We start from the raw sequence: 26,585 nt of genomic DNA, 5'->3' as shown, positions 1-26,585 counted from the left end.
TGAGCCTTGCCACCTCCCGTGGTGGTGCGTGTACTGCTATGTATTTTTGTATTCATGAGCATGTGAATCCATGCCAGACCCCATGCTGGAGAAGGAACAAGTTACTTACCTGTAACTGTTCTCCAGTATGGGTCTATCATGGCTTCACATGCAAACCCTCCCTCCAACCCCTCTGTGGCTCTTCTCTTGGTCCTACTGCCACTTTACGTGCTACCAAATCTGAAGATGGCTGCCAGAGAAGGGTTTAGGTAGAGGGCAGTCATTGGCTGGGGGCAGTAGGACCCAGAGATTGGTTATTAGTAGAAAGACAGTTCAGAAACTAGTTTTTTTTTTTTTTTACTCCCGAGGATTCCCAGCCTGACTGGGAATATTCATGAGCATGTGAATCCATGCCAGACCCATGCTGGAGAACAGTTACGCAACTTGTTCCTTACGCTCACTACTTTAAATGGCTGGTGGCAGTGTTTTAATTTTCCTAACTTTGCTTTTCTACTGCAGGCAGAATCCTCAGATGCAGCATAGTACCCATGGGTGACATTGTGTCAAAATGGCCCGGTCTTCCTTTTTCACCATTTTCTGTTTGTAAGGTGTTTTGGGGTTTACTCTGCGCTCCAAACGAAGTTTGACCCCTTTGTTTTTGTCTTTGGACTTCAGTGCTGAAACCCACCTCTGGATCCAGTGTCTGGAAGGACTGGAGGTCGGGGAGGTGCCCGAACCTTCCCTGTCTTGTCTCAATGGTTACCTGAATGCACCCAGTCCTGATTGGATGACTGGCTGTCCTTGCAGGGCAGCCACCCTGCTGTGAGTGACAGCCAGGCTGTGCATGAATGGGAGAAACCTGCTTAAAAGGCAAGGCTTTTTGGACTGAAGACAGTCCCCCACTGGGAAGGACATCCCAACAAAGAAACCATGGACAAAGCTTGCTGCATCCTCTTGGACCCTTGAAATGCCTGGTGAAGCCCTGCTTTGGTGCTGAAACTCCTTTTTCTTCTCAAGAGAAGCTTCGGATGTAACGACTTCTACCCTTGGGTTAGTGGGACCAACTAACCCTGAGACTAACTTTGTTGGAAGAACTTCCCCAACTGGCTACTTTGCTGCTGCAGGAACCAAGTGCTGTGTGGTTGAGAAATCCGTAGTCTAGTGCAACATCTGAAGCTGGGTAAAGGCTCCAGGAGTCTCCTGAGGGCCCTCCCGAAGCAGGACGACTCAAGCTAGTCACCTCACCAGAATGATGGACTCAAGGAGTGAAGGAAGCCCAACTGGTGTCCATGATCTGCAGTGGTGCGATTTACTGAGAGCTGAAACCACAAAGTGCCACTGATCCAAAGAACGCCTGTAGCTGCCGCTGACCTTTGACTTGCTGTGCAGAAGTCCGCCAGACGTCCTCCCTCTTGTCCCCACGACTGAGGCCCAGGAACACAGCATATGCATCACTGCAACCAGACACAGCCAGCTGGATCCTCTTTTAACCAAAGGTACTGTTCTGACTTTGGGGTACTTGCATCTCTGTAGCTTTCTCTTCTCAGTTGATATTTGCAGTAGCTGCATTTTCTAGAGTTGATTCCAGCTCTAACTTTAACAAGTGTAACAGCCTGTGGCCCAACAGTGATTTTCTACAACAAATCTCTAAGTTTGTGCAAGACTTTTTGTTATCAAGTGCCTCCGCTCCATAGTTTCCCCTATTGACTTTGGCTGTCCTGTCTCCCTGCAGTCTCTTCATTCCATTTACTTTTGATTCTTACTGTCCCTCATAGGTGATGTATTGGTTTTTAGCCAATTATGCTGGGAAAGGTTTTTATATAGACTTCTTTGGAAGTGCTCACATCCTCTGAGAACCCGTTTAACCTTGTTCCTCCCTTTAACCCTTCCTTTCTGCCAACCTCAGAATTTAACAAGTACAAAAGTGGTCTATAAATGCCAATACTGCCCTAGTTAGTGAAGTCCTCTCTGGGTGTAGGAAGTGTGTATGAAGCATCTCTAAAGAGTATCCACTTGCTTGAATTGATTCTGAGTATTTTGAAGTGTTTTTGTTTTTTAGTTGTACATTGCCCTTTTAAAGAATGTTTATTTAAAATTGACAATTATTTTACTAGAACACCTTGAGTGTTAGTGTTATTTGGATACTTGTATTTGTGAATTTCGGTGCTACAGCTCACATTTCCCCCTCTTGAGATGTTTGGCTGCTCAGTCACACTACCAACTTGTGTAGTACAGACCTATACCAATAGGTGGGTTACCTAATATCTAGTGGGATAAGGGTTGTGTAGTCTCCCACAGGGTTACTATATCAATTCTTGCCTAAAAGTCCTGTCCCCTTTCCTCCATACTGTATGGGCGTCACTCGCTAGGGATGGGGGGGAAAAAAACCTTTTTTACCAGAAAAAATGGTCTTCCCCTTTAAATTTAGATGCGCGCAGGGATGCAGGCCTGGGAGCATGCTCTTCCCCTGACTGCACCCACTGGCGCCTCTCTTCAGTCTTCGTTTGCATCGACTGGAACAGACCACTTCACCAACGCTCCTGGGTTAGGCCTCCGGCCTTGTAATTCCCGGCACTCTTCCCAGAAAACGATTTTTTTTTCTTCTGTTCTCGCCTACATTGTCAGAGAAGACTGTCCTCTGGTGCCACGCTCCTCCCCAGCGAGTGTTGGCGACGGTGGGTTTTAGCAAGTGTCCGGCCTGCTAGTTTTACTTCCCCATATCGGATCTCCACACGTGCAGCCTCTGGGGCCTTGACCCGACCAAGGCTGGGGCGGCTGTTCTGCATGCAACAGGTTGACCCTGCGGACTCTGAAGTATCGCTTGGCCATGTGGCGGGAGCTCTTCTAGAGATCACCTCCAGTTGACCTTAAGACTTGTGTGAGGAGGAAGACCAGGCCCTAGGTAGGTGCAATGTTCCCCTCTGCACTCTGCAAGGGCGACTCCTTCCCAGGGAAGCTCCTGAGTGGGAGGGGCCTTCCAGGTCCTAAGACCAGCAAGGAGACCGAGGCTCCCAGAGCTACCGGCCAACTGTCTGAGGGATCACAAGGCACTTGTACCATGTACCTCCCAGACTGGCTTTGCTGTACTAGGAACACTCCCAAGGGGGTGCCTAAACGCAGCAATACCAGCGTCATGGCCAAGGTCACTCCGCCTTCCAGGTCTGTACCTGTGGTGTAGAGAAGGTCAGAACCTTCACTTCTAAGCATGCAGGTTGAGACTGTTCCTGGCCCTTCAAGCACCACACAGCTGGCACAGGGCATAACAAAATGGCAGCTCATAGTGTAGGTGGGACTGGACCATTCTGGTTGCCTGCTCCACATCCTTCCCGGCTGCACCTGCACTGGGATGGTGTGTAGTGCCCAGCGGGGTGCAGCAAGCACTGCCAAAACCTCGAACTACAAGGCATAGCTCTCATGCCTCCAGGCCCTTCCCCTTCATGCGAGCATAGGTTCTTCGAAAGGTTCCTTACCCTCATGTCACCACAGATGGGCACCATCCTCAGAGGGGTGGGGTGTCATCAAGGATATGCTACCTCAGGCACCAACTGTTGTAGACCCTGGTACCAGTGCAACACTTTGTTCCCACGCTCAAGCCAATCATGCAGGCTCCACCTCCACAGCAGTACCCAGCACTGTCAATCAGCACGCCACAGATGCCCACATCCAGCATGCCTGTCTGCTCGGGACCTGCAGGACATAGCGGGCGACACAGATGAGGAGTGTTGGGCAAATATTGTATGCAGTAACTTTTGGGTGCACTACAACAACCCTGACCTACAGGTAATAGGGACCCAACCTTTGTTATAAGCTTGTACTACACATGTTGGTAGTGTTGGGCAGCCAGGCCTATCTCAAGAGGGGTCAATGTGAGCTGTAGGGGAGTTAGAGATTCAGTGGCCAAATAAACACTTACACACAAGAAGCCTTCAGAAGGGAGCAATATAAAAGCAACACACATACACTTCAAAACTGTACACGTTGTTTCTAAATCTGTAATGACCCTTCTGGGATGGCCCACAGACACAACCTACACTCAGGTGACTTCAATAGCTAGGGTGCTGGGGACATTAATATCTTACTGGTTGCATTTGGAATACTTTTTAGAACTTGGTCAAAGGAAAAGGTTATTAGAATAAACAAGAGACCACAAATATTCTTAAGCAGGCAAATACTTTTGGATCCCCTCAGCAGAGTCCTTCAGTATAACCGGCTAAGCCAAAGTCAATTAGCCATCTTATATGGGATGAAGCGCTTCTGGTAGGTAAGTAGAAGAGGCTTTGCACAATGCTTAAGTCTTTGAAGAAAATCAAATGTAGGGCCACAAGCTGTTTAGACTTGTGAGTAGTAGAATATGCAAGCTTCTCTACAATGAGAGGCAAGTTCTCTCGTATTGAAGAAAAAGTGCAGCCGATGACTTCAGTTCCTGTACACATCTTGCTGTTCCTGGGCCACAGTCGTGGGGACAAGAGGGAGGACTTCTGGGGACTCGCTCTGCAATGGGACGGTCACCGCTCACAACCGGCAATCTTTCCAACAAGTGGCACTTTGGTGTTGCAGCCCCTCGGGACTACCGCAAATGGCAACGCTCTGGTTTTTGGCTGTCGAGATGGACTTTTCTTGCTTCTGGGGTCCTGCACTTTGTTGAGGGGGCTCGGGCTTGGTCAGTCCTGCTTCGTGAGTTCAGAGGATCTTCCTGGAGCTCTTGGCCAACTTAAAAGCAACGCACACATTCTGGTGGTCTTCTCCCTGGCATTTTGGTTTCCTGCAGCAACTCTGTGGAAATGCAACCAGCTCTGAGAGAATGTCCAGGTGGCTTACCAACTCAAAGGGAGAAGTCGTCCTTGCAGGGGCTTCTCTGTCGATGCAAACTTGTCAAGTTGGCACTGCAGCAGGGCTTCACAGGGCAAAACAATGGTCCAGGAGTTGCAGCAGGAGTCATCTTCAAGCTCTTCTTCGGTTCCTTCGTCCAGTGGTCGACTCTGCCTTCCAAGCCAAAAAACTTGCCTTTTATCCAGTTCTCCAGCATTGGATCTTTCATGGATTCACATGCTTAGAATATTCGGGGCACTCCCATCACTTCACACTCTGGAGCCAGATGCTGGTTTCATTCAGAAACCCTGTCAAAGGCGAAACAGACCAAATCTGGTTTGGCACGCAGAGAAACTTTCGAAGGACCTTTCCACATGGACACAGCGAAAAAAGAAGCCTGTGGCCCATTTTATCAAAGATGGCTCTGTGCCATTTTGAAAAAGATGCTCCCGCGGTTGCTTTACTGGAGCTGCACAGTCGCAGTAAATGCAAACCACGGTAGTTAAAAACAAAAACCACTGCCACCAGCCATTCAGTGAGTAAAGGGTAACATAAAACCATGTTTACATAAGAAGCTAGACAAAGGGGATACTAAGTAACCCCTCCAGCCCTCTATGAGGAGATAGTGTGTGCTGGGTCTAGAAAGTTACAATGCAAGTAGTCAATTTCACTTTACTGCTTTGGGAAACAGTATATCCCAGAGGAGGTATTTAAACCTTGGGAAATCTGGAAGACTTCCCTGTGTCACTGCACTGAAGGTGCTTTGTGACACAATTGTAAAAGATGACTATGGAGTTTGTCAGGCTCCATAACCATAAGAAACCGTGAGAGTGGGGGAAAAGGGTCTCGCTCTCTCCAGGTTAAAAAAATCAAGTCCTCCAAAATCCAGCAAAGTTGCTGGGGGTCTCTAAGGTGGAGGGAATTGGCACATTTCTGAATTCTCCCTAACAAAAAACATTTTGTTTTTTCCTTACCAAGGATTCCCAGCCTCACGAATATTCATGAGCATATGAATCAATGCCAGACCCATGCTGGCGAACAGTTACAGTTAAGTAACTTGTTCCTCCACCCTGTTCTGCAGAGTTTAACCCTGGCATCTTGGTTCCTGAACAATCGCTCTGAAGAATCTACACTTGTCACAGGACAACCTGGCTATTGTATTGACTCCTGGTCGCCCCTTGTACAAGTGCAAGTGGACAAAGGTTCTCACTCGGCCAGTACCAACCAGGTTGACCCACCTGACTTGCTCGCTGGACGATGTGCTATTCTCAGCGTATCTGCTCACTCAGGTGAACAGGTAGACAACTGCTATATGTACCTGGTCGCCATGGGGGCCTACAAGATCTCAGGGCATGTCATTTTCTCCTCTTCCAATCCAGTGGTGAAACTGCATCTTGCAGGACTGACCTGATTATACACTCCAGTCAAGCATCCCCATCTGGTCTGTGACCTTAACATGGTGCTGGGTGCACTGGCTCATAAACCTTTTGAGCCTGTTGTGGCAGCAGACTACAGGTTGGTGACTATCAAGACTGCCCTTCTGGTTGGTCTTACTTCAGCACACCAGATCAGCAAGATTCAGGCTCTGGTGGCTTCAGAGCCTTATTAAAAAAAAAAAAATAAAAAAAAGGTTCACTGGCACAAGGTGGTGGTCAGGATGCATCCCACCTTTCTCCCCAAGTTTGTGTCTTCCTTTCACATTAACGAGGAGATAGTACTCCCTACATACTTTGTTGACCCAAAGGACGCGGCTCAGAAGGTACTGCATTGCCTAGATGTCTGGTGCGCTCTAAAAGTCTACCTGGTCGGGACAAAGAGCTTCCATAAATCAGATGCCTTGTTCATCACGTTTGGTGGGTCAAAACCAGGCTGTCCAGCCTCGAGGCTTCCATCGCAAGGTGAATGGTGATGGCCATTAAGGAGATGTATGAGGGGCAGCAGAGGCTTTTTCCAGCAAATGTGCATGCCCACGCCATCAGATCAAAGGCCACTGCTGTGGCTTTCCAAAGACATGTCCCATGGCAGACGATCAGCAAAGCAGCTACTTGGACTACCCCATCAGCCTTTTGGAAACACTACTGCGTGGATACCAGCGCCAGGTCAGACGCAGCATTCGGCCAGGCAGTTTTGAAGAATGTTTTCATAGATGGGCAGCTCTAATACCAATGGCTGCATTCAGTTGTAATCGCCCATACAGTATGAAGGAAAGGATGGGATGTTGGGGTAATTATATGGTGACTAACATACTCCTATAGTCCCCTTTCCTCCGCACGTCCCACCATCCTCCCTGTAACATCTATGATTGGGCAATCCTAATATTGTCAAGGGGACTGAGTGGCGCTGGGGGTGGAGTTGGGGCAGCCCATGCTCCCAGGGCCACCTGCATCTAAATTTTAAAGGAAGACCATTTCTGGTTAAAATTGGTCAGTTTCCCATCGTAAGGGACACTCATACAGTATGGAGGAAGGGGGCCGAGGGACTAGGAGTATGTTAGTCACTATGGTGAGTAACTTATAATTTCTCTAGACACTCGCTCTAGACAAGTTTGAGGATCTGATTTGCCAGGCTACAGTGAGCCAGCAGAACTGCCTCCAAGAGATTCACCTCCAGATGAAGAGGTTACATGAAGTCTTGAAAGGAGCCAAAGCTTTGAGCTCCCTGAGGAGCAGAAAAGGGAGGGTATCTGCCAGAAAATCGATGGTAGCCATGCCATTGCTCGACGGCCTTTTAGTGATGAAGAATCCACCCAGGGAAGATTGCTTTGAAAAAGTACAAGGTGCCGTTTTTGGCACCCAAATACCTACTTGCACCGCCCTGACCGGACTCTAGTTTCAGCTTCTGCCCGTAACCGCTCTGCCAATCCTTTGACCCCTTGTATTGTGCACCAGAGAAGGCAGGCAAACTGGAAGCTTTTGGTGAGTTGGTCAGTTCTACAGCCGAAGTGCTCCCTCTTCACCACTTGGTTTGGTGCACCTCGCTCTATTCCAGTGTCCCCTAAAATGTCAGCCGTTAGCGCAGCAACCTCAGACAACAGGACCACACCTTGGCTGCTCCTCACCACCTGGTTCAAATAAGGAGGGAGATTGCCAGCAGGTGAAGCTGTGCAGAGAAGGCCAGCGGAAAAGGACTTGTCGCTCTGTGCAGCTCTCCGCTGCTTGCCATTGCCGCCCACAAACCCTCCCAAAGGTAAGACTCAACTGTCTCACCTAGAGTCCACGTTGAGCAAGCCATCAGTCCACACGACCCTCCCCTCACAGCCAACCCATAATTTCCATGCCCCTGGTCTGCCCATTGTTGCATGACAGCCTCTGCACCCTCGGTGCCTCACCCCGCCTGCGCCGCCCGCATACATTTTCGTAACACGAACCTAAGCTGCAGGCCATCTGCCTACCGTGCGGTCAACACCACAGCCAGTCTACTCCACCCCACCCCTAGATAAGCCGATCCACCCCCTCCCCAGTACGCGATCAATTGCCCCGCGTAACACAGATCGCTTCAAAGGCCCTCCCAGCAGACCACACGCCCGGTGCCTCAATAAGGCGTTATCTGCATTAACTCTGTCACATGGCGAAATCCACAAGACCCCAGAAACACTGCACAATGCTACTAATGGCAATGTGACCAATAAACCACACTGTTGCTGCTATCCCGTTGACCAATGAAACTAATCTCACGCTGCAACCTCCATGCCAAATGCTGATGTGATTGATTGTTACACACTGTGCTGCTACCACTCTTACTGCCACTGTTGAAAACGTTACGGAGGCTCCCCATGCCACCCCATTCGCCCCACACTGCTAATGCGTACCAAATCAGAAATGCTACGCATGACCCTATCCCATCTACCAGCACTCATGCCTTACCTAAATACAGACCAACTGTGCCATCCCCTAAGCCTCACCCCACAGCTTCTTTAACTAGCCAGACGAATCCAGCGCAGAATGCTCCCCTTATCTGCGCCCTTTTTAATGCTCACGCCATCAACGCACATGCCGTAGACTTCCACAAACTCATCTCCACCTACAACCTAGACCTCCTTATCACAGAAACATGCCCAGCCCTATCCCTTGCTCTGCCAACAAGGTACACAATTATCGGACTGGACCGCCCCGCCAAAGGACATACTATCCATTAGGAAGACCGACAAAACCATGGAGAGCAGCAGTGACTACCTCTCCCATAACTGCACCATTGCCCTGCACCTAATCTACCGTCCTCCAGGCCCCATAGGTGACTTCCAGACTTCCCTTACCCACTTGCTATCAGACATCTAAAGAAATCAACCAAACCATCCTCCTAGGAAACTTCAACCTTGGCCTCACAATCCCAAAGCCAAGTCACTAAATACTGCGCTTGAAACACAGGGTTCAGTAATCATTACTGATCCTACTCGCACACAAGACTGTACCATAGATTGGGTAGCCCAGCACAACTGCCCACTTGCCATTACTGCAAATTCAATGACGCCTACCCCCTCCCCCCTGGTTGGACCACCACTTCATCCAGTTTGACATCCCTACATGTAAGAATACGCACCATCTCCCCCACCCCCCTACAATCTCCAGAAGTTCTCACCAGCTCAATGCTGAAAGGATACTATCCCATCTAAAAGTGCCTGCCTTCAGGCCCACTTCTCCAATGACCCCAAGACTCTTGCACAATCCTACAACACTGCTATCAAACCAGCAGTGTTGTAGGATAGCCCCTCAGTTCCCGTAAAGCCAAACCCACCAGTCATTCCAACGCCTGGTTCACTACAGACATCCTAGAACTCCGCTCCAAAAAATGTGATGCCCTATGACAAGTGACTCGCTCTGACTCTGCCAAGCTAGAACCGCTTCAAAGAATACAAAAAAGCAATCGCCAAGCGACCTCATTCAAATCTAGGATCTCTGATGCAAAATCTAACGCCAAAAATATCTTGATCTTCAGGGACCTAGACTCCTACACCCCCCCCTCAGAATATCACCAAAAACGGCTGGTGTGATGGGATCCAAGCAGCCATGCTTAACAAATTGGACAGCCTACAAACCAGAATCAAAGTGACCCAACAAATTCTGAACTCCTCCCGTCCCAAAGCCCCCCTAATCGGCCACCAAACAAAACTAACCACCATGTTCTCCAAGGAAATCCAAGAGCAGGACATACATCAACATCATGAAATCATCAAACTGTAAAGGGGACAGCTGCCCCGCAGCCATTATTAAGAACTGTACCATCACTCTTGCCCCTTTTCTGACAGCCTTAGTTAATGCCTCCTCCACCAGAAAGCTACCCTCCTGCCTCAAAAGCTTGGGTCCGCCCCTTCTAAAAACCTTCTAAAAATGTTTTTAAAAAACTACCCTGGACCCCATGTCACCTAACTACAGGCCCATAACCGCTGTCCCATGCCTTCTAAAAATACAAGGAAAAGTTGCCTATGTACAAGTGCAACAATTCATCAAGGAGCACAAACTCCTTGGGCTGCTCCAATCTGGGTTCCGCCTGGGGCACGGTACAGAAACTGCATTGCTTGATCTTAAAAATCAAATGGATGATGCTACAGACTCGGGGAAACCTGCTCTACTCCTACTCTTGGAACTCTCCGCGGCATTCGATCTTGTCTATCACACTATCCTCTGCCACCACCTTACATCGACAGCCAACTTGTGACCCAATGCCACCTCCAGGATCACATCCTTCCTACAAGGCAGGACTATGCATGTTTTCTCAGACCTAGCCTCCGCTTCACCTACCATCATCCTATGTGGAGTGCCACAAGGGTCCTGCATCTCGCCCACCCTCTACAATATTTTGACTAGACCCTCTTCCACATCCTGGACTCACTAGGTATCCAACAACTATGCGGACGATACTCCAAACCTCCTTGACTATGAAGCTGACTCCAGAGCCCTCAACTCCAAGCCTGAATGGCCATGAACAGGCTATGCCTCAACAGTGACAAGACTGAGCATCTCCTGATTGGGTCCACTAAAACCCTAAAACTCAACACACAATTCAGCCACTTCATCATTTACAACAATCAAATCCAAGTCTCTGAATCAATAAACTCTGGGAGTCTACTTGGACTCAAACCTCTCCATGACCAGACTAGTCCATGCCATCGCCTCTGCTACAGCTTACCACGCTAAACTTTTAAACGCAGCCAGGCCTTCACTAACCAAAGACAATTGTCTCCCCATCATCAAAGACATAACTGCGTCAAGACTAGACTGTGTTGCCCTCTTCCTGGGCATGTCATTAAGAAATATGGAGAAGCTGCAGATAATTCAAAACGGTGCTGTCTGTGCAGCCATGGGCATCCCCCAAAGGAACACAAATGCTGTCAGGAAACGGGTGCACTGGCTACCTATCGGAGTATGTTCTCTTTAAGACCCTTGCTCTAACCCACAAATGTGTCTACCAACCCCCTCCCCTTTTCCTGTCCCAAAGAATACACATGTCTGCATCCACAAGACCTATCAGAACTCCTTACTTTAACCTACTCTGTGCCATTGACAATCTTCTCATGCTACAACTCGGGAGTTGTGGTTCAAGCTGGGACCATCTTTGTTTTCTTTCTGTTGATAAGCTGGATGATGCTATTAAAACTGCTGCATGTGGGGCAAGTGGCATCAGATCATGTCATTGTTAGGGAGAAGTCTCATAAATGTGCGAACTCCCTCCACCTTGGAGACCTCCAACAACTTTTCTGGATTTTGAGGACTTGATTTTTTTTAATCTGAAGAGAGAACCTTCTTCCCTCGCTCTCGTATTTTAAAGTAATTTTGAACTGTTTCTTTTGGTTGTGGAGTCTGACTAACTCCATAGGCATCATCTTTTACACTGTCGCACAGCACCTTCAGTGCAGTGGCACAGAGAAATCTTTCAGATTTCCCAAAGGTTTAAATACCTTCTCTTGGATAAACTATTTCCAATAGCAATACATTGAAATTGACTTTACTTACATTTGTAACTTTCTAGACCCAGCACACACTATCCTACAATACGGTTACCTAGTATCCCCTTTCTCTAGCTTATGTAACATTTTTTTACCCTTTTCTCACCGATTGGCTGGTGGCAGTGGTTTTATTTTAACTACCGTGGTGAATTTACAGCAGCCTGCTTTCACAGCTGCAGTAAAGCACCCAAGGGTGCCATTTTTGTAAAAATTGACCTGGTCTAATTTTTTCGCCATTTCTTTGTGGAAAAGTCCTTGAGATTTACTCTGCATGCCAAACCAGGTTTGGTCCCATTGTTCGCTTAGGTGGGATTCACCAGTGAAGCCCGCCTCTGGCTCCAGGGTGGTGTCTGGGGTGGGCAGGAAGTGAGGGAGGTGCCCGAAACTCCCTGTGCTTAGTCTCTTAGGAGACCCAAATGCACTCTGTGCTGATTGGCCAGCTGACAATCAGGCAAGGCAGCCACCCTGCTGGGTGACTGACGGCTAGGCTGGCATGCATGGGAGAGAACTGAATCAAGGCTTTTGGCTTGGAAGGCAGTTGACCACTGGACCAAGTAACCAAAGAAGAACTTGAAGAGGACGCCAGCTGCAACTCCTGGACTGTCGGTTTGCCGGTGAAGCCCTGCTGCTGTGCTGAAACTCCAAATTCGTATTGACTGAAGCCCCTGCAAGGATGACTTCTCCCCTTGAGTTGGTGGGACCAATCAACTCCAAAGTAAGCCACCTGGACATTCTCTAGGAGCTGGTTGCTTTTCCAGAGTTGCTGCTGGAAACCGAAACCCCAAGGAGAGGAACACCAGATTGTGTGCGTTGCTTTTAATTTGGCCAAGAGCTTCAGGAAGATCCTCCTGACTCCCAGGAAGCAAGACTTTTGCTATTTGCGGTAGTCATGAGGAGACGAAACACCAAAGTGCACTTGTTTGAAAGATTGCCGGTTGCGAGAGGTGACTGTCCTATTGCAGTGCAGGAGTCCTCCCTCTTGTCCCCATGACTGTGGCCCAGGAACAGTGAGATCTGCAGAGCTGCACAGGAACAGGTCATCTGCTGCACTTTTTCTTCAATACAAAGGTACTGTAAAGTCTGAGAACTTACCCCTCGTTGAAGAGTTGCTTGCATCTTCTACCACTCACATCTAATCAGCTTGTGGACCTAAATGATTCTTTTCTTCAGACTTCTTCTAAAACATTGTGCAAAGACTCTTCTACTTAACTACCAGAAGTGTTTCAGCCTATATAAGACTTTTGCCCATTGACTTTGGCTTAGCCTGTAACACTGAATAATTCTTCTTGGGGGATCCAAAAGTCTTCACCTGCTTAAGAATGTGTGATCTCTTGTGTGTTCTAATAACCCTTTCTTTGTCCAACTTCCAAAAGTATTCTAATTGCAAACGGTAAGATATTAATGTCCCCAGCACCCTAGCTATTGAAGTCACCCGAGGGTGTAGGTTGTGACTGTGGGCCATCCAAAAAGGGTCTTTACTGATTTAGAAACTAAGAGTATAGTTTTCAAGTGTTGCTTTTATATTGCTCCCTTCTGAAGAATGCTTGCTCTGACTAATTGTTTATTCAAGAAACCTTGTGTGTAAGTGTTTATTTGAATATTTGTCACTGCAAATCTGTTTAACTACCCTACAGCTCACAATGACCCCCTCTTGAGATCTGCCTGGCTGCTTGACATGCTACCAAGCTGTGTAGTACAAGCTTATACCAAAGGTTGGCTTCCGATTGCCAGGAGGTCAGGGTGGTTGTAGTGCACCCGAAGGGTACTGCATACAATCTTGCCTAAGACCCTCGGCTCTTTTGCTGGACCTAGGACGTTTTCATTTTAACCCTGGAGTGAGTCACCTTTTTTTTCTCACGTGTTTATACCCGTTACTTGTTTTGGATTTTGTTTTTCATTGTTTTTTGAGTCTGACAAACTCCACAGGCATCTGCTTTTTGAATGCTGACACACTGCACATTCAGTACAGTGTCACTGAGAAATCCTTTAGATTTCTCGTAAGGTTTAAATACCTGTGTGAATGACAGTTCCCAAGTGACATTGACTACTTGCCTTTTCTCTTTGCAGGTCCAGCACACACCATTTTATGTGGAGTGCTGGGCGGTTACCTAGTTGCCCTTTATCCTGCATTCTCATGTTCTCCTCAATGCTTTAAATGACTGGTGGCAGTGGTTTACTTTTGCTTGCCATTGTGCTTTTATACCCCAGGCTGAACCCTCAGCTGCAGAACAGCACCCATTTGTGACCATTTTGTCAAAATGGCCTGGTTATTTTTTTTTTGTTTTTTTTTTTGTTTTTTTATTTTTGCTATTTTCTGTTTGAGGTCTTTCTTGGATTTTACTGAGACATATTTTAGCTGTTTGTCTTGCCTCTTCCGGGCTTCAGCCCTGAAACCCACCCCTGGCTCCCAGTGTGTCTGCAAGGACAGGATGTGATGGAGAGTCCCATAACTCCCCTGTCCTTTTGTCTCTAGGAATCCCTGAATGCAACAAGTCTTGATTGGGTGGCTGTCCTGTAAGGATAGCCACCGTGCTGTGATTGACAGCCTAGGCTGTGCATGAATGGAAGAACTCGGTTTAAAAGGCAAGGGTTTTGGGACTACAGGTTGAGTGGACCACTGGGAGGAACACCAGACGAAAGAAGCTTGCTGCAACCTACTGGACCATTGAAGTGCCTGGTGAAGCTCTGCTGCTGTGCTTAACGTTTGACCTCAACTGAGAAGTGACATCTCCCTTGGGGGTGGGACAAACTAACCCTGAGACTAACTCCCCTGGATCACCATCCCCGACTTGCTGTGCGCCTCTGTTGGTTCAGAAGCCCAATGCTAGGGGGGGTCGAGTGTCCGTAGAGTGCAACCTCTGCTGCGTAACAAATCTGGCTAAAAGCTCCATGAGTCTCCTAAGGAGCCCCAGAAGCGGGACCTCCACATCCAGAATCCCCTCAGAGTGCAGGACCGAGGCAGCGACCAGAGTTTAACCGCTGTCCAAAAGCCACCCCGGTGCTGTTTGCTAAGAGATGAAACTGGTGCCACTGAGCTGAAAGAGCCTGTAGTTGCAAACCACCTAAGTACTGCTGCAGGAGCCCTCCAGACATCCTCCCTCTTGTCCCCATGACTGAGGCTCAGAAACAAGGGTCTGCACTGCTGTAGCAAGACAGAATCCAGATGGACCACTCTTAGGTACTAGTTAGGGTTGGGTTACTTGCCTTATTGCCTTTTAGTCACGCTCCTCTCAGTAGGGAATTGCATTGGCTTACATTTTTAGAGTTGCTTTCTTCTCTAGCATGGAGTCTGTCGTGCATTCACATGCTCATGAATATTTCCTGTCAGGCTGGGAATCCTCGGTAAGGAGAATGGGTTTCGTTTCTGAACTGTCTTTCTCCTAACAAACAATCACTGGTCTCTGGGTCATACTGTCCCCAGCCAATTACTGCTCTCTACCTAAGCCCCTCTGGCAGCCATCTTCAGATTTTTACCACACATTGTAGTGTTGGGAGTCCTCGTGCTATAGCTCTCGAGCTTTTACTGAATTTGCTATTTTTTATTTTTTTTATTTATTTTTTCTAAGTTTGCTCTTATTTTTTCGGTTTATTGAGCCTCAAGCTCCCGAGTTCCCTTATTTGAGGATTCCAGAAGATTCTTGGCCTACACGTGGACATCTCTGAAGATAGAGGAGACTCGACGCCTCTGTTCGGGATTTTCCCAGGATGCGGCCTAGGGAAAAGTTTCCTAGACGATGGGCACTCCCTCTGCCTCTACTGCCTACATACTGACCAGACGCACGTGGAGGATGCCTGTGCATTCTGCAAGGATATGGTGCCCTGCACCATGAAGGACCGTTGCAAGCGGCTTACCAAGTGGCTCCAGTTGGGTGAGTCCTGGTCACCCAGCCGCACGAAGAAATCCCACTGGTCTAAGACCTTTGATGGCATTCCGGCGACGGGGGCCCAACAGAAGGCAAAGCACAGAGTCTGCGGGCACCAGGAGCGCCCTTGGGATGGGCTCCTCAGCAGCCAGGGCGGGCGTAGCATCTCCAGCACCTTCAACCATGAGCAAAGACCTCTCCAAGGAGGAGCTTGCGGTTCTCAAGACAGTCTTGGACCAAAGATTAGTCAAGGCCAGGTCCTACAGCAGGGACCCTGACGAGGCAGATGTGGGGGAGTGACACCGACTAAGAGGAGCAGGACATTCAGGAGCCGGAGGACACTACACCTCTGCCACTGTCCCTTCCACTGCAGCCTCCGGCAGACATCTGTGGACATCCTTCAGGCGCTACACACTCTGTGCTCAGAGTCAGACAAGGATGTCGCTGGCGGGAGAACCCACTGACCTGGGCAGTTGGGGAAGCCCCGCATAAGAGTTCATACTTCACCTCCTTGCCATCACCTACCTCCACCCACCCACCCACCAACCGAGGGAAGAGACAGAACCGGATACGGCGACAACGGGTACGGGCGACGGCTGAGTCGACGAGATTGGCTTTTTTCACACCATATCATATCGGGCCTTGAAGTTGTTTCAAATGACTCCAGATGAAAAGGAGGGCCTCCTGTACCATCGCCAGGAGGCTAAGAGGAAGACTATGCTGTCTATCCCGCTGTTGGACGACATTTGGGACGAGGGACTGTCTCTCGTGAAGAACCAGTCCTCACCCCCAGCCAAGAGGTGCTGGTACGAGTAAAAAGTACAGGGTGCCGAACTCTGCAACCAAGTGCTTGAGAGCTCAGCCTTCTCCGGATTCGGTGGTCGCGGCAGCTAGGAAGAAGCATGTGGGTTCGTCTGCGTAGACATCCTCCTATACCCCTTGCCCCCGGACCTCGAGGGAAAGAAGCTGGATGCCATGGGACGACATCTCGGCAGCAACTACTATCAAGGCTGCCAACGTCCTCGCCATAGTGGCACGTTACGATGGGGAGCTCTGGTTCAAGATCGCTCCCCTCCTGGACTTCCTGCCCGACAAGAGCGGAAGTGCTCGAGGTTCTGCTGGAAGGCAAGGTAGCGTCGGACCATGCCATCACGGTAGCCAGACATCGCTGACTCGTGGTTCTGCCAGATGGGCAAGAGCGTTTGCCTTAGTCAGTGGGGCTGGTTGAAGGCCACTAACTTCTGCCAAGATGTGCAGTCCAAGGTGTTGGACATGCCCTTTGGTGGGGATAACTTGTTGGGCAAGACGGTGGCTGAGTCTCTCCAGGCCATCAAGGCAGATACGGAGACCGTGTGCGCTTTTGGACCTCCGGAGGAAAGTCCCAGGGTTCCTCCAAAGGCTTCGGTGGCTTTGTGTCATCCAACCGTCCTGTTCTTCGGCCCAGGAGGCCTACAGGGGCAGCAGAAAGCCCGGAGGAGGTTGCCAAGGTGGCTCCTCCATGGCAAAGCAGGACTGAACCGGCCGGGACGTTGGCCCCCGACCCATGCACCCCGCAGGGATGCCGGCTGACCAACTTTGTTGGTGTTTGGAAGACCATCTCCTCCAATGACCGTTGGGTGCTGGACGTGCTGGCCCACAGACACTCTGGAATTCCTACAGAAGTTTCTGCGTGGCCAGGCAGGAAAACCACGTCCCCAGCTTCTGTTGGAGGTGCGGGACATTCTGAAAAAGGGCGCAAGAGAACTTTCTAAAGAGGCTCTGGCGCTCTGGAGTGTACTCTCGGTACTTCCACGTCAAGCAGACGGGCGACTGGCGGCCCATCCTGGACCTTTGCCGCTTGAACAAGTACATCAGGTCCCAGAAGTTTTGGATGGTCATCCTTCACGTGCTGTGACAACTGGAAGAAGGGTGCCTCCTGTAGATGCTGGACTTGGAGGACGCTTACTTTCCCATCCCTATCCACAAGGGGCACTGCAAGTTCCTGCGCTTCGTGGTTCAGGGGCAGCATTTTCAGTTCAAGGCCCTTCCCTTTGGTATTAAGTCGGTGCCAAGGGTGTTCACCAAGTGCCTGTCGCCAGTGGCAGCACGGCTGCGTCTCCGAGGGATCCACGTTTACCCCTACCTGGACGACTGGCTCATCCGAGCAAAATCGAGGAGGTTGCTGTCGCTCACATGGCAGAAACCGTCCGGCTGCTGACAGAACTGGAGTTCTCGGTGAACTATGCAAAGTCTTGCTTGGTGCCATCGCAGGACGCTCTGTTTATGGGGTCCCGACTCAACAGTGTTGGACCTGGCATCTCCAGAGGAGAGGATAGCGGCCATACTGGGCAAGGTGCAGCAGCTGTTCACCCTGAAGATCGCAAGAGTGAGGTCCATCAAATCCCTTCTCGGCATGTCATGCATATACCTCGTTCAACTGTGCAGGCTGCGGATGCGGCCACTGCAAGAGTACCTCGACGCCTGGTGGATCCAGGTATCTGGAAGCTTCGAGGGCCAGATCCCTCTCGAGATGTTCTGTCGAGGGATAAAGTGGTGGGGTGTCCGCGCGTATCTGGCGGTGGGCGCGGACTTCCAGATCACTCGCCATCAGGAGACAGTCGCCTCACTGGAAGGATGGGGTGCTCACATCGGAGATCTCCATGCAGGAGGCCTGTGGCTGCCAGAGAAGTTATTGCATATCAACCTTCTGGAGGTACAGGCAGTGTGGACCCTCAAGTCGTTCCTTCCATCCCTCAATGGCAGGGTGGTAGAGGTCTTCACGGACAACACCACCACAATGTTTTAGATCTGTAAACCGGGGGGCACCAGATCCCCAGCATTCTCCAGAGCAGCGCAAGACCTATGGCACTGGGCTGTTTCCCAGGGGATATTCCTCGCCCTGTTTCATCTGGCGGGAGTGACGAACATCGCTGACTCACTCAGCAGGAAGCTGCGCTCGTGCCACGAGTGGGAGCTTCAGCAGGACCATGTGGATCTTCTGTTCCGAGGATGGGGCAATCCCCAGATTGATCTATTTGCGACGACTAACACCAAGTGCCACAGGTTCACCAGCAGGTTTCCCTAGCCGGGGAGCATGGGGGATGCATTCTTTCCCCTGGGACGGCCTGTTCTATATGCGTTCCCACCATTGCCGTTGCTTCTGCGACATCAGTCAACTCAGGCGGTCCCGGTGCAAGATGATCCTCGTCGCACTGGTGTGGCCGAGACAGATATGGTACCCGGACCTTCTGGACATGTCGGCGTCCCCTCCAGTCAAGCTTCCGGTGGTCCCAGATCTTCTCCCCAGAGGAGGTCCGATTCTGCATCACAACCCAGGGTTGCTGAACTTGAAAGCCTGGCTCCTGCAGCACTAGAGTTTGGAGGAAATGAGATCCCGGCAGACTGCAAGGAGGTACTTGCGAAGGCCAGTGTTTCGTCTACACTGAAGTGCTACGGACATAAGAGGAAGAGGTTCAGTCTGGTGCCGTACACAGAAGATGAACCCTCTACGAGTTACGTCCCCTCGGGTACTGCCGTACTTGGTCACTGGCCAAAGCAGGACTAGCACATGCTTCCATCAAGATTCATCTGGCGGCCATCTCCCGCTACACCAGAACTCCGGGGCGGTCGTCAGTGGTCGCACCGCCTGGTCAAGGAGTTCATGGATGGACTTTTCTGCTCTTTCCTGCCGGCGTGGGAGCTCAATGTGGTGCTGACAAGGCTCATGGGTCCTCCGTTCAAGCCTATGCTTTCGGCACCACCGAATCGTGGAAGACGGCGTTTCTTGTACCAATCACCTCCACGACGAGGGGGAGAGATCCAGGCCCTCTCCTGTAAACCTCCATACTTGACATTTGGTGCTGCGGACGCATCCCTCCTTCATGCCCAAGGTGACGGACTTTCATCTAAACAAGCCCTTGGTGTTACCGGTTTTCTTCCCGACACCTTCGTCACCTGCTGAGAGGACTTTGCACTCGCTGGATGTGGCTAGAGCGCTGAAGTTCTACGTGGACCACACTAAGTTTTCGGAAGTAGTCACGGCTGTTTGTGAACTTTGGCCGGTTAACCAAGGGAAGGCCCTCTCCAAGGCTTGCATTTCCAGGTGGCTCTCCCGCTGCATCCATAGTCACTGGAAGGCAACCAACCGTTGCCTGGCCGTCCGAGCCCATTCGACCAGAGCGATTGCTGCTTCTACGGCGTTCCTGTCTGGTGTGCCCCTGCTGGACATCTGCAGGGCTGCTACGTGGAGGTCGACGCACACCTTCACGAGATTCTACTGCGTCGACCGGGATTCCAGGGCGTAGTCCAGATTGTCGAAGCAGTGCTGTGCAACCTGTTCGCTTAAAGGTGAGCCTGGTGAGGTAAGATGCTTAATGTTAAGCCTTGCCACCTCCCGTGGTTGTGCATGTGTACTGCTATGTATTTATGCATGAGCATGTGAATCGATGCCAGAACCCATCCTGGAGAAGTTACAAGTTACTTACCTTTAACTGTTCTCCAGCATGGGTCTGGCATGGATTCACATGTGAACCCTCCCGCCTACTCCTCTGCGGCTCATCTCTTGGTCCTACTGCCACTTTACCTGCTATCAAATCTGAAGATGGCTGCCAGAGGAGGGGCTTAGGTAGAGGGCAGTCATTGGTTGGGGGCAGTATGACCAGTGATTGGTTGTTGGGAGAAATACAGTTCAGAAACAAAACAAACTGATTTTATTCTTTACCGAGGATTCCCAGCCTGAGTGGGAATTTTCATGAGCATGTGAATACATGCCAGACCCATGCTGGAGAACAGTTACAGGTAAGTAACTTGTTCCATATCTTCTCACAGGCTTAACCGCTTGTGACCCTACACGTGATTTTTCTAGTCTCTCTAACTTTGTGCAAGACTTTGAACTAAGTGCATCAGATTCATAGACTGTCCCATATGACTGACTTTGATACAGTGTGTCCCTCATAGGTGGTAACTTGTTGTATACTGTTAATGCTGGGAACGGCTTATCTAGAGTTCATTGGAAGATTTCAGTTGTCCTCAGATATACTGAGAAACTGTAACCTTGTTCCTTGCCTTTCTGCAACCTCAATCTGCAAAATATACTAGTGAGATCTATAAATGCCATTACTGTCCTTGTGATTGAAGTCACCTCAGGGTATAGGAATTGCATAAGAACCATATCCAAAGATTATCCAGTAACCTTTTTTGATTCTGGAAAGTAATTTTGAAAGATTTGTTGAATATATTGCCCTTTTTAAAGAATGCTTGTTTGAAAATGTATGTTAGTTAAATAACAAACTTTGAGCATCAGTGTTACTTGGCTACTTGTATTTATGGATTTCATTTGTAGAGCTCACATTTACCCCTCTTGGGATGAGCCTGGCTGCTAATTCACTCTAACAACTTGTGTAGTACATGCTTTAGAACAAAGGGTGGGTTAACTATTGCCATGAGGGCAAGGCTGGTGCAGTCTCCCACAGGGTACTGCATACAATCTTGCCTAACAGTATGTATGAAATATTTAATGCTGGCAAACTTGTACTAAAGATACTAAGGCTGGGGAACCAGTCTCCTGGGATTTGTTTGCTTTTTTTGCCAGTGATGTGTAGCTGTTTGACTACTGGAGGGGGAAATCTGTCTGGAAACACAAACCTTTTACATACAAAATAAACTAACAGGATAACTTCCCATGTGTAAACAGAGTGCAGAACGTGTGGGGGGGGGGGAAATGTAATTAACTGGAAGTAGGTTTCTTACTAGTATGCCTCCAGGTTGATCACTGATTTGCCTCATTCAAGCATCTATTGTGCACTTTTTCAACAAGTTTGTTACTAAACTAGTTGCTTTGATTTCAGTTCAAAACCAGAACACACCAGTGAGCCCGCTTGGAGAAATTGCAATCTTTAAAAAAGAGCGCCTGAAAAAAAAGGTAAGTAGTGAAGGGACATGTAACGGTATTGGACTTTCACATTAACATACGTGAAACCACAATAAATGGACAAGTTTAAACATGGACCCCTGATTCAAGTTGAAATTTAATCCAGCAGATCACAGAAGCACTATACAAGTATCTATTTTCACTGATATTGTGCTGACACCATTTCTGGGGCTACGTTTCAGCGAAAGAACCCCTAATTAAATACAGTAGATTCTTTGCTGCAATGTTTGACATATGCCTGCAAACCATGACAAACCTGTAACTGTATAGTCATGGCATGTGTAGAAGGTTTTCTCTATCCCATATGTCTCATAACTCGCTGCTGGCTTTATCCTGACAGCTTCCATTAGTCTAATTGGCGGTGAGGGGATGGCATCTTCTAGACTCTGAGGGGCTGAATCTATTTTAGGCTGTGCTTCCACTGCATTTTGCCAGATTAATTTTTGCTACCTTGATGTCTGGCTCATTTGACCTCTGCTCATGTTTATCGCCACTGTGATGTTTCACCCCTTCATAATGTTGGTAATGCGAGACACATGGGAATTGTACCGACCTGCCCCTATGCAGCTCTCAAAACTCTCCTACCAGAGCTGATCTGCTTTACTCCTTACTGCTTTACTATTCACCCCATCTAGAGCTGCGCTGATTTGGTTTCTGTGGCAGCTGAATAAGGCCACACTATTGCATCCCTGGTCTCAATCACTACCTCGTGCTACTCCAAATAGTGACAGACATGTCTTCTACAAGGCTAGCGTCCTACATTTATACAGCCCAACAATTGCCAATAGCGCCAAAAGGTTACAAATGCTACCCTAGAGGTCCCTGATCACCCAGTCATAAACAATCTTTACTCCCATTACCCTCTCACCACCCTTGGCATTTAAGATGCATAGCCCTTACCTATCGCCCCTGCCGTCACCCTCTCACGCCATCCGGCAACACATATCCTACCCCATTACAGCCGCTCTGACCCTTACCTGACAGACTCTCATCCTTCTACTTACTACCCTCTCAATCCTCAATGAACACTGACGCGTGACCCTCCAATTCTTTCGCCCATCTCAGAATACAAGCCCCATAGACATACAAACACCCCGCACATTCCAACACTACCGTTGATAGTCAGGAGTTTTTCAGCAACATTTATTTGACAGATTTATTGCAATTCCCCTTGCAACTCAAGAGAAGGAAAAGGGTAGGATCCCTCCTACTGACCCTAGGAAAGGTGCAGGACCACATGACCCATCAGAGAAACCGGTGCAGATTTATAGGAGCTCTGACAAAGGCAACGATCATCTGCCCAAGGACTATTTGCATCCTGAAAGAGGTTGGAACTGTCTGTGTGGGGGTGGGGGGGTTGGGAGAGGGGTCTCTACAGGGTGAGCCCTACCCCCTCCTCCCCCGGTACCAGAGGAGGCACATCAGCCCAGACCATCGTTGCTTGCTCCTTTCACTCATAAGCCAAGGAAAGGTCATTGTCCATTCTGGCAACACTGCACACGCTAGTGTCGTAAATTCAGCCGAGGCTGCTCCCCTGCATGCCAGGACCTGCCCCACCTCGGCGCCCCCAAGGCACTCCGATGCATTTGTAATTAGAAGGACCCAGCCGGCCTGCGGCGTCACCCAACACCTCCACCTTGCAATTTGACACCAACTGTGGAGCTGGCACCAGACTGACACTGGTGCAAATACGGCTACTATGACAACGGACACAGACTTTGTACCAGATGACTGGGAACTGGTGGGCGCAGACGAGCCCCTCTGGGCCTCTCAACCAGATGAGGTCGACTCCTTTCACGCTATGATGTCCAGGGCCTCTGACCTTTTTTTTAATCTGTTGTCTTAAGAGACTTAAGGGGGATTACTATACCAACTACTTAATTCCAGTTGGAAGACCTTCATGTCCATTACTTTGCTAGATATCTGGGAAGAGGGCTTAGCTCTAATGAAAGCTCCAAGTATCCTGGCACCCTAGCAGGATAGACTTAAGTACAGGGTCCCAGACGCTGCCCCCAAGTGCTTGATGTCTCAGCCCTCTCCTGACTCTGTGGGCTCTGTCGCAGCCGGAAGTGCTCCACGAACCCATAGTCTGCATCCATGGTGCCCCCCCCTGACAAGGAGGGGGAAGAAACTGGACACGATGGGCAAGAGGATCACTTATACTGCAGTCTCCATCATTAAGGCCGCTAATGCCCTGGACCTTCTGTCGCACTGACTGTTAGCTATGGTATAAAAAGGGCCCTTTTCTGGACTTCAACCTGAAGACAAAGTTGAGGCCCTAGCCCTGTTCCAGAAGGGGGAGTTAGCCTTGGACCACGCCATTAGCGTGGCGGCAGACATAGCGTACACAGGGCTCTGCCAAATGAGCAGCAGTGTCTCTTCGTCGGCAAGGATGGCTGAAGGACACCAACTTCCGACCGGACATGTAGTCCAAAGTGGTAAACATGCCATTTAATGGAGAAAACCTTTTTGGCAAGCCTCAGGAGTCTCTGTAAACCCTCAAAACTGACACAAAGACTGCATGTTCGCTGTGGACCCTATATTGGGAAGAATTCTCAGAAATGTGCTAATTCCCCTCTACCTTGGAGACCCCCAGCTCTTTTTGCTGGACTCTAGGACTTTTCTATCCTGGAGAGTGAGAGACCTTTTCCCCCATTCTCTCATGCATTTTTGTTTAATTTGACCTGTTATTTTGGTGTTGGAGTCTGACAAACTCCATAGGAATCATCTTTTTACATTGTGACACTGCACTTTCAGTGCAGTGCCACATAGAAATCCCTTGGATTTCTGCTAAGGTTTACCTTCTCTTGGATAACTACTGCTTCCAAGAGCAGTGAAGTTAAATTGACTTTAGTTATATTTTGTAACTTTCTAGACCCAGCACACACGATCTTACTATAGGGTGCTGGAGAGGTTACTTAGTATCACTTTTGTTTAATTTCTCATAACATTTTTAACCTTTCTACAATTAATGGCTGGTGGCAGGGGTTTACTTTTTCCTACCATTGCATGTTTCTACCGCTGGCTGCAATTGCAGCTGCAGTAAAACCCTTGGGTGCCCATTTTGTCAAAATGGCCCGATCTTGTTGGAATGGTCATCCTTGAGATTTACTATGCACGCCAAACCAGGTTTTGTCCCTTTGTTTTTGGTGGGATTCACTGGTGAAGCCCACCTCTGGCTCCTGCGTGTCTGGAAGGGCCGGAAGCAAAGGTGCCTGAAACTGTGCTTAATCCCCTGGGTTACAGGAATGCACCCAAAGGTGATTGGATGGCCGGCCACGGAGGACAGCCACCCTGCTATGATGTGCTGTGACAGCTAGACTGCGAATGAATGGGGAAAAACCTGCATGAAAGGTGAGGCTTTTTCCTTGGAAGACAGTCGGCCACTGGACGAAGGAATCAAAAGAACTTGGAAGAGACGCCTGCTGCAACTCCTGTACCGTTGGTTTGCCTGGTGAAGCCCTGCTGCTGTGCTGAAGCTCTGAATTCGCCTAGACTATAGAAGCCCTGCAAAGGACTACTTCTCCCCTTGGGTTGGTGGGATCAATCGACCCCCAAGACAAACTCATCTGGAAATCCTCTCAGAGCTGGCTCTGCTTCAATTGCTGGAGCAGGAACCGATTGCCAGGGAGAGGAACACCAGAATAAAGTGTCTTCTCCAGCATTGGATCTTTCATGGATTCACATGCTTAGAATATTCCCCGTCGTCAGACTGGGACCCCTCGGTACACATAGCCTTTTCCAATAGGAAAACTTCCGACACTTTTGTGTCCTATGTCCTTTTAGGACCCGCCTACGCATGCTCCGTAGGCCGTCCCCGTATAAGAGGCCCGCCCCCGCGGTTCCCCTTCAGATTTCAACCGTCTCCAAAGTAGTGGGATCTCCTCGCGTTGTCTTACTATTTTGTACAAGGTTGCATTACTGGAATTTGAGTACAGAAAATGTCCTCCGTGTCAGGAAAAGCGCTGTTCCGCCCATGCGCGACGTGCGGCTTGAAAAATTTTTACGAGGGGGACGTACATATGGATTGTATATATTGCCTCCACCCTCATCATTCGGCGGATAACTGCGACATATGCAAAGGGTTTTCTCAAACCCTCAAAGACCGCAGTCGACGACTGGTGGCATGGCTGAATGATGGAGCGGGGGCATACCCCCCCTTCGGAGGTAGGCTCCACACAATCGGCGAAAACATCCCACCGCGCTACCTCGTCGGAACCACCCGCGAAGAAATCTCGACCGACGGAAAAAGAGTCGTCTGGAAGTCACTCAACTAGACTCCTCGTCAAAGAAATTTTCTTAATCAAAAAAGCATGAAAAGAAATCCTCCTCGGGCGATCATCATAGATCGACCACGAGTCGAGTAAAAGCAAGCCAAGTGTGGAAAAGGCGGGACCGCCAAAACCAGCATGCTAAGTCACCGTCGACGGCGGCCCAGTCATCGGCCTCCACTTACGCAGTTGGCATCCACTGTCCCACCTACAACGACGTCGACGATGGCCTCGTCGACGGGGGTTCTACAGGAGGCCTGAAGTTTTTGATCCGTTCCCCCCGGATACTTTACTACAGGAACAGGCTGTGTTGCTGTCCTCGGAGGACGAGAATGAGAGAATAGCTGGCCCAGCAGACCTAGGGCTACGAGTGGCTGACAAGTCGTCGACGAGGGGATCCGTTATACCGGTATCTACCCCTCTTCTCAATCCTCAATCTGTTTTGTCGTTGGAAATTCTGTCCACGCTTCAGTCGTTAGTCGTTGGACCAGAGACTACCTCAGGCAAACCTGCCAGTCACCCGTCGACGAGCCGGGCCCGTCCCGTCAACCGACGCACCTACGCACGCCAATCTCAGCACTGGCACAAGAGGAAGGTGAGCTGCCAGATTCGGAGTCTGACAGGGGAGCCATGTCGGATATCTCATCATCCCCCTCCAGGGATCCAACCTGGGAGTCGGAGGTGGAGTTGGAAACCCCTAGAAGCCCAGCTCACCCGTCCACTCCGGACGACATTGCGTCATTCCATTCTATGATGGAGAAGGCATGCAAAGAATTTGGTTTGTCCCAGGAAGAACAGAAAAAGGACTGTTTTTT

The 26,585-nt window shown here is 49.5% G+C and overlaps 1 protein-coding gene across 1 annotated transcript in view; it reads left to right on the top strand.

The window, feature by feature from the left end:
* Window positions 1-26,585, top strand: part of KIF22 (kinesin family member 22) — a 315,116-nt gene that overhangs the window by 178,383 nt on the left and 110,148 nt on the right. Inside the window, exon 11 of the mRNA XM_069652023.1 lies at window positions 21,417-21,490. Coding sequence (XP_069508124.1) covers window positions 21,417-21,490 — 74 coding nt within the window. The remainder of the gene's footprint in view (window positions 1-21,416; window positions 21,491-26,585) is intronic.

This window comes from Ambystoma mexicanum, chromosome 3p (assembly GCF_040938575.1).
Source record: "Ambystoma mexicanum isolate Mex_15411 chromosome 3p, UKY_AmexF1_1, whole genome shotgun sequence".
In the NCBI taxonomy this organism is placed as follows: domain Eukaryota; kingdom Metazoa; phylum Chordata; class Amphibia; order Caudata; family Ambystomatidae; genus Ambystoma; species Ambystoma mexicanum.
Note: the sequence above shows the minus strand (reverse complement) of the source record. Positions and strands in the feature narration are given on the sequence as shown.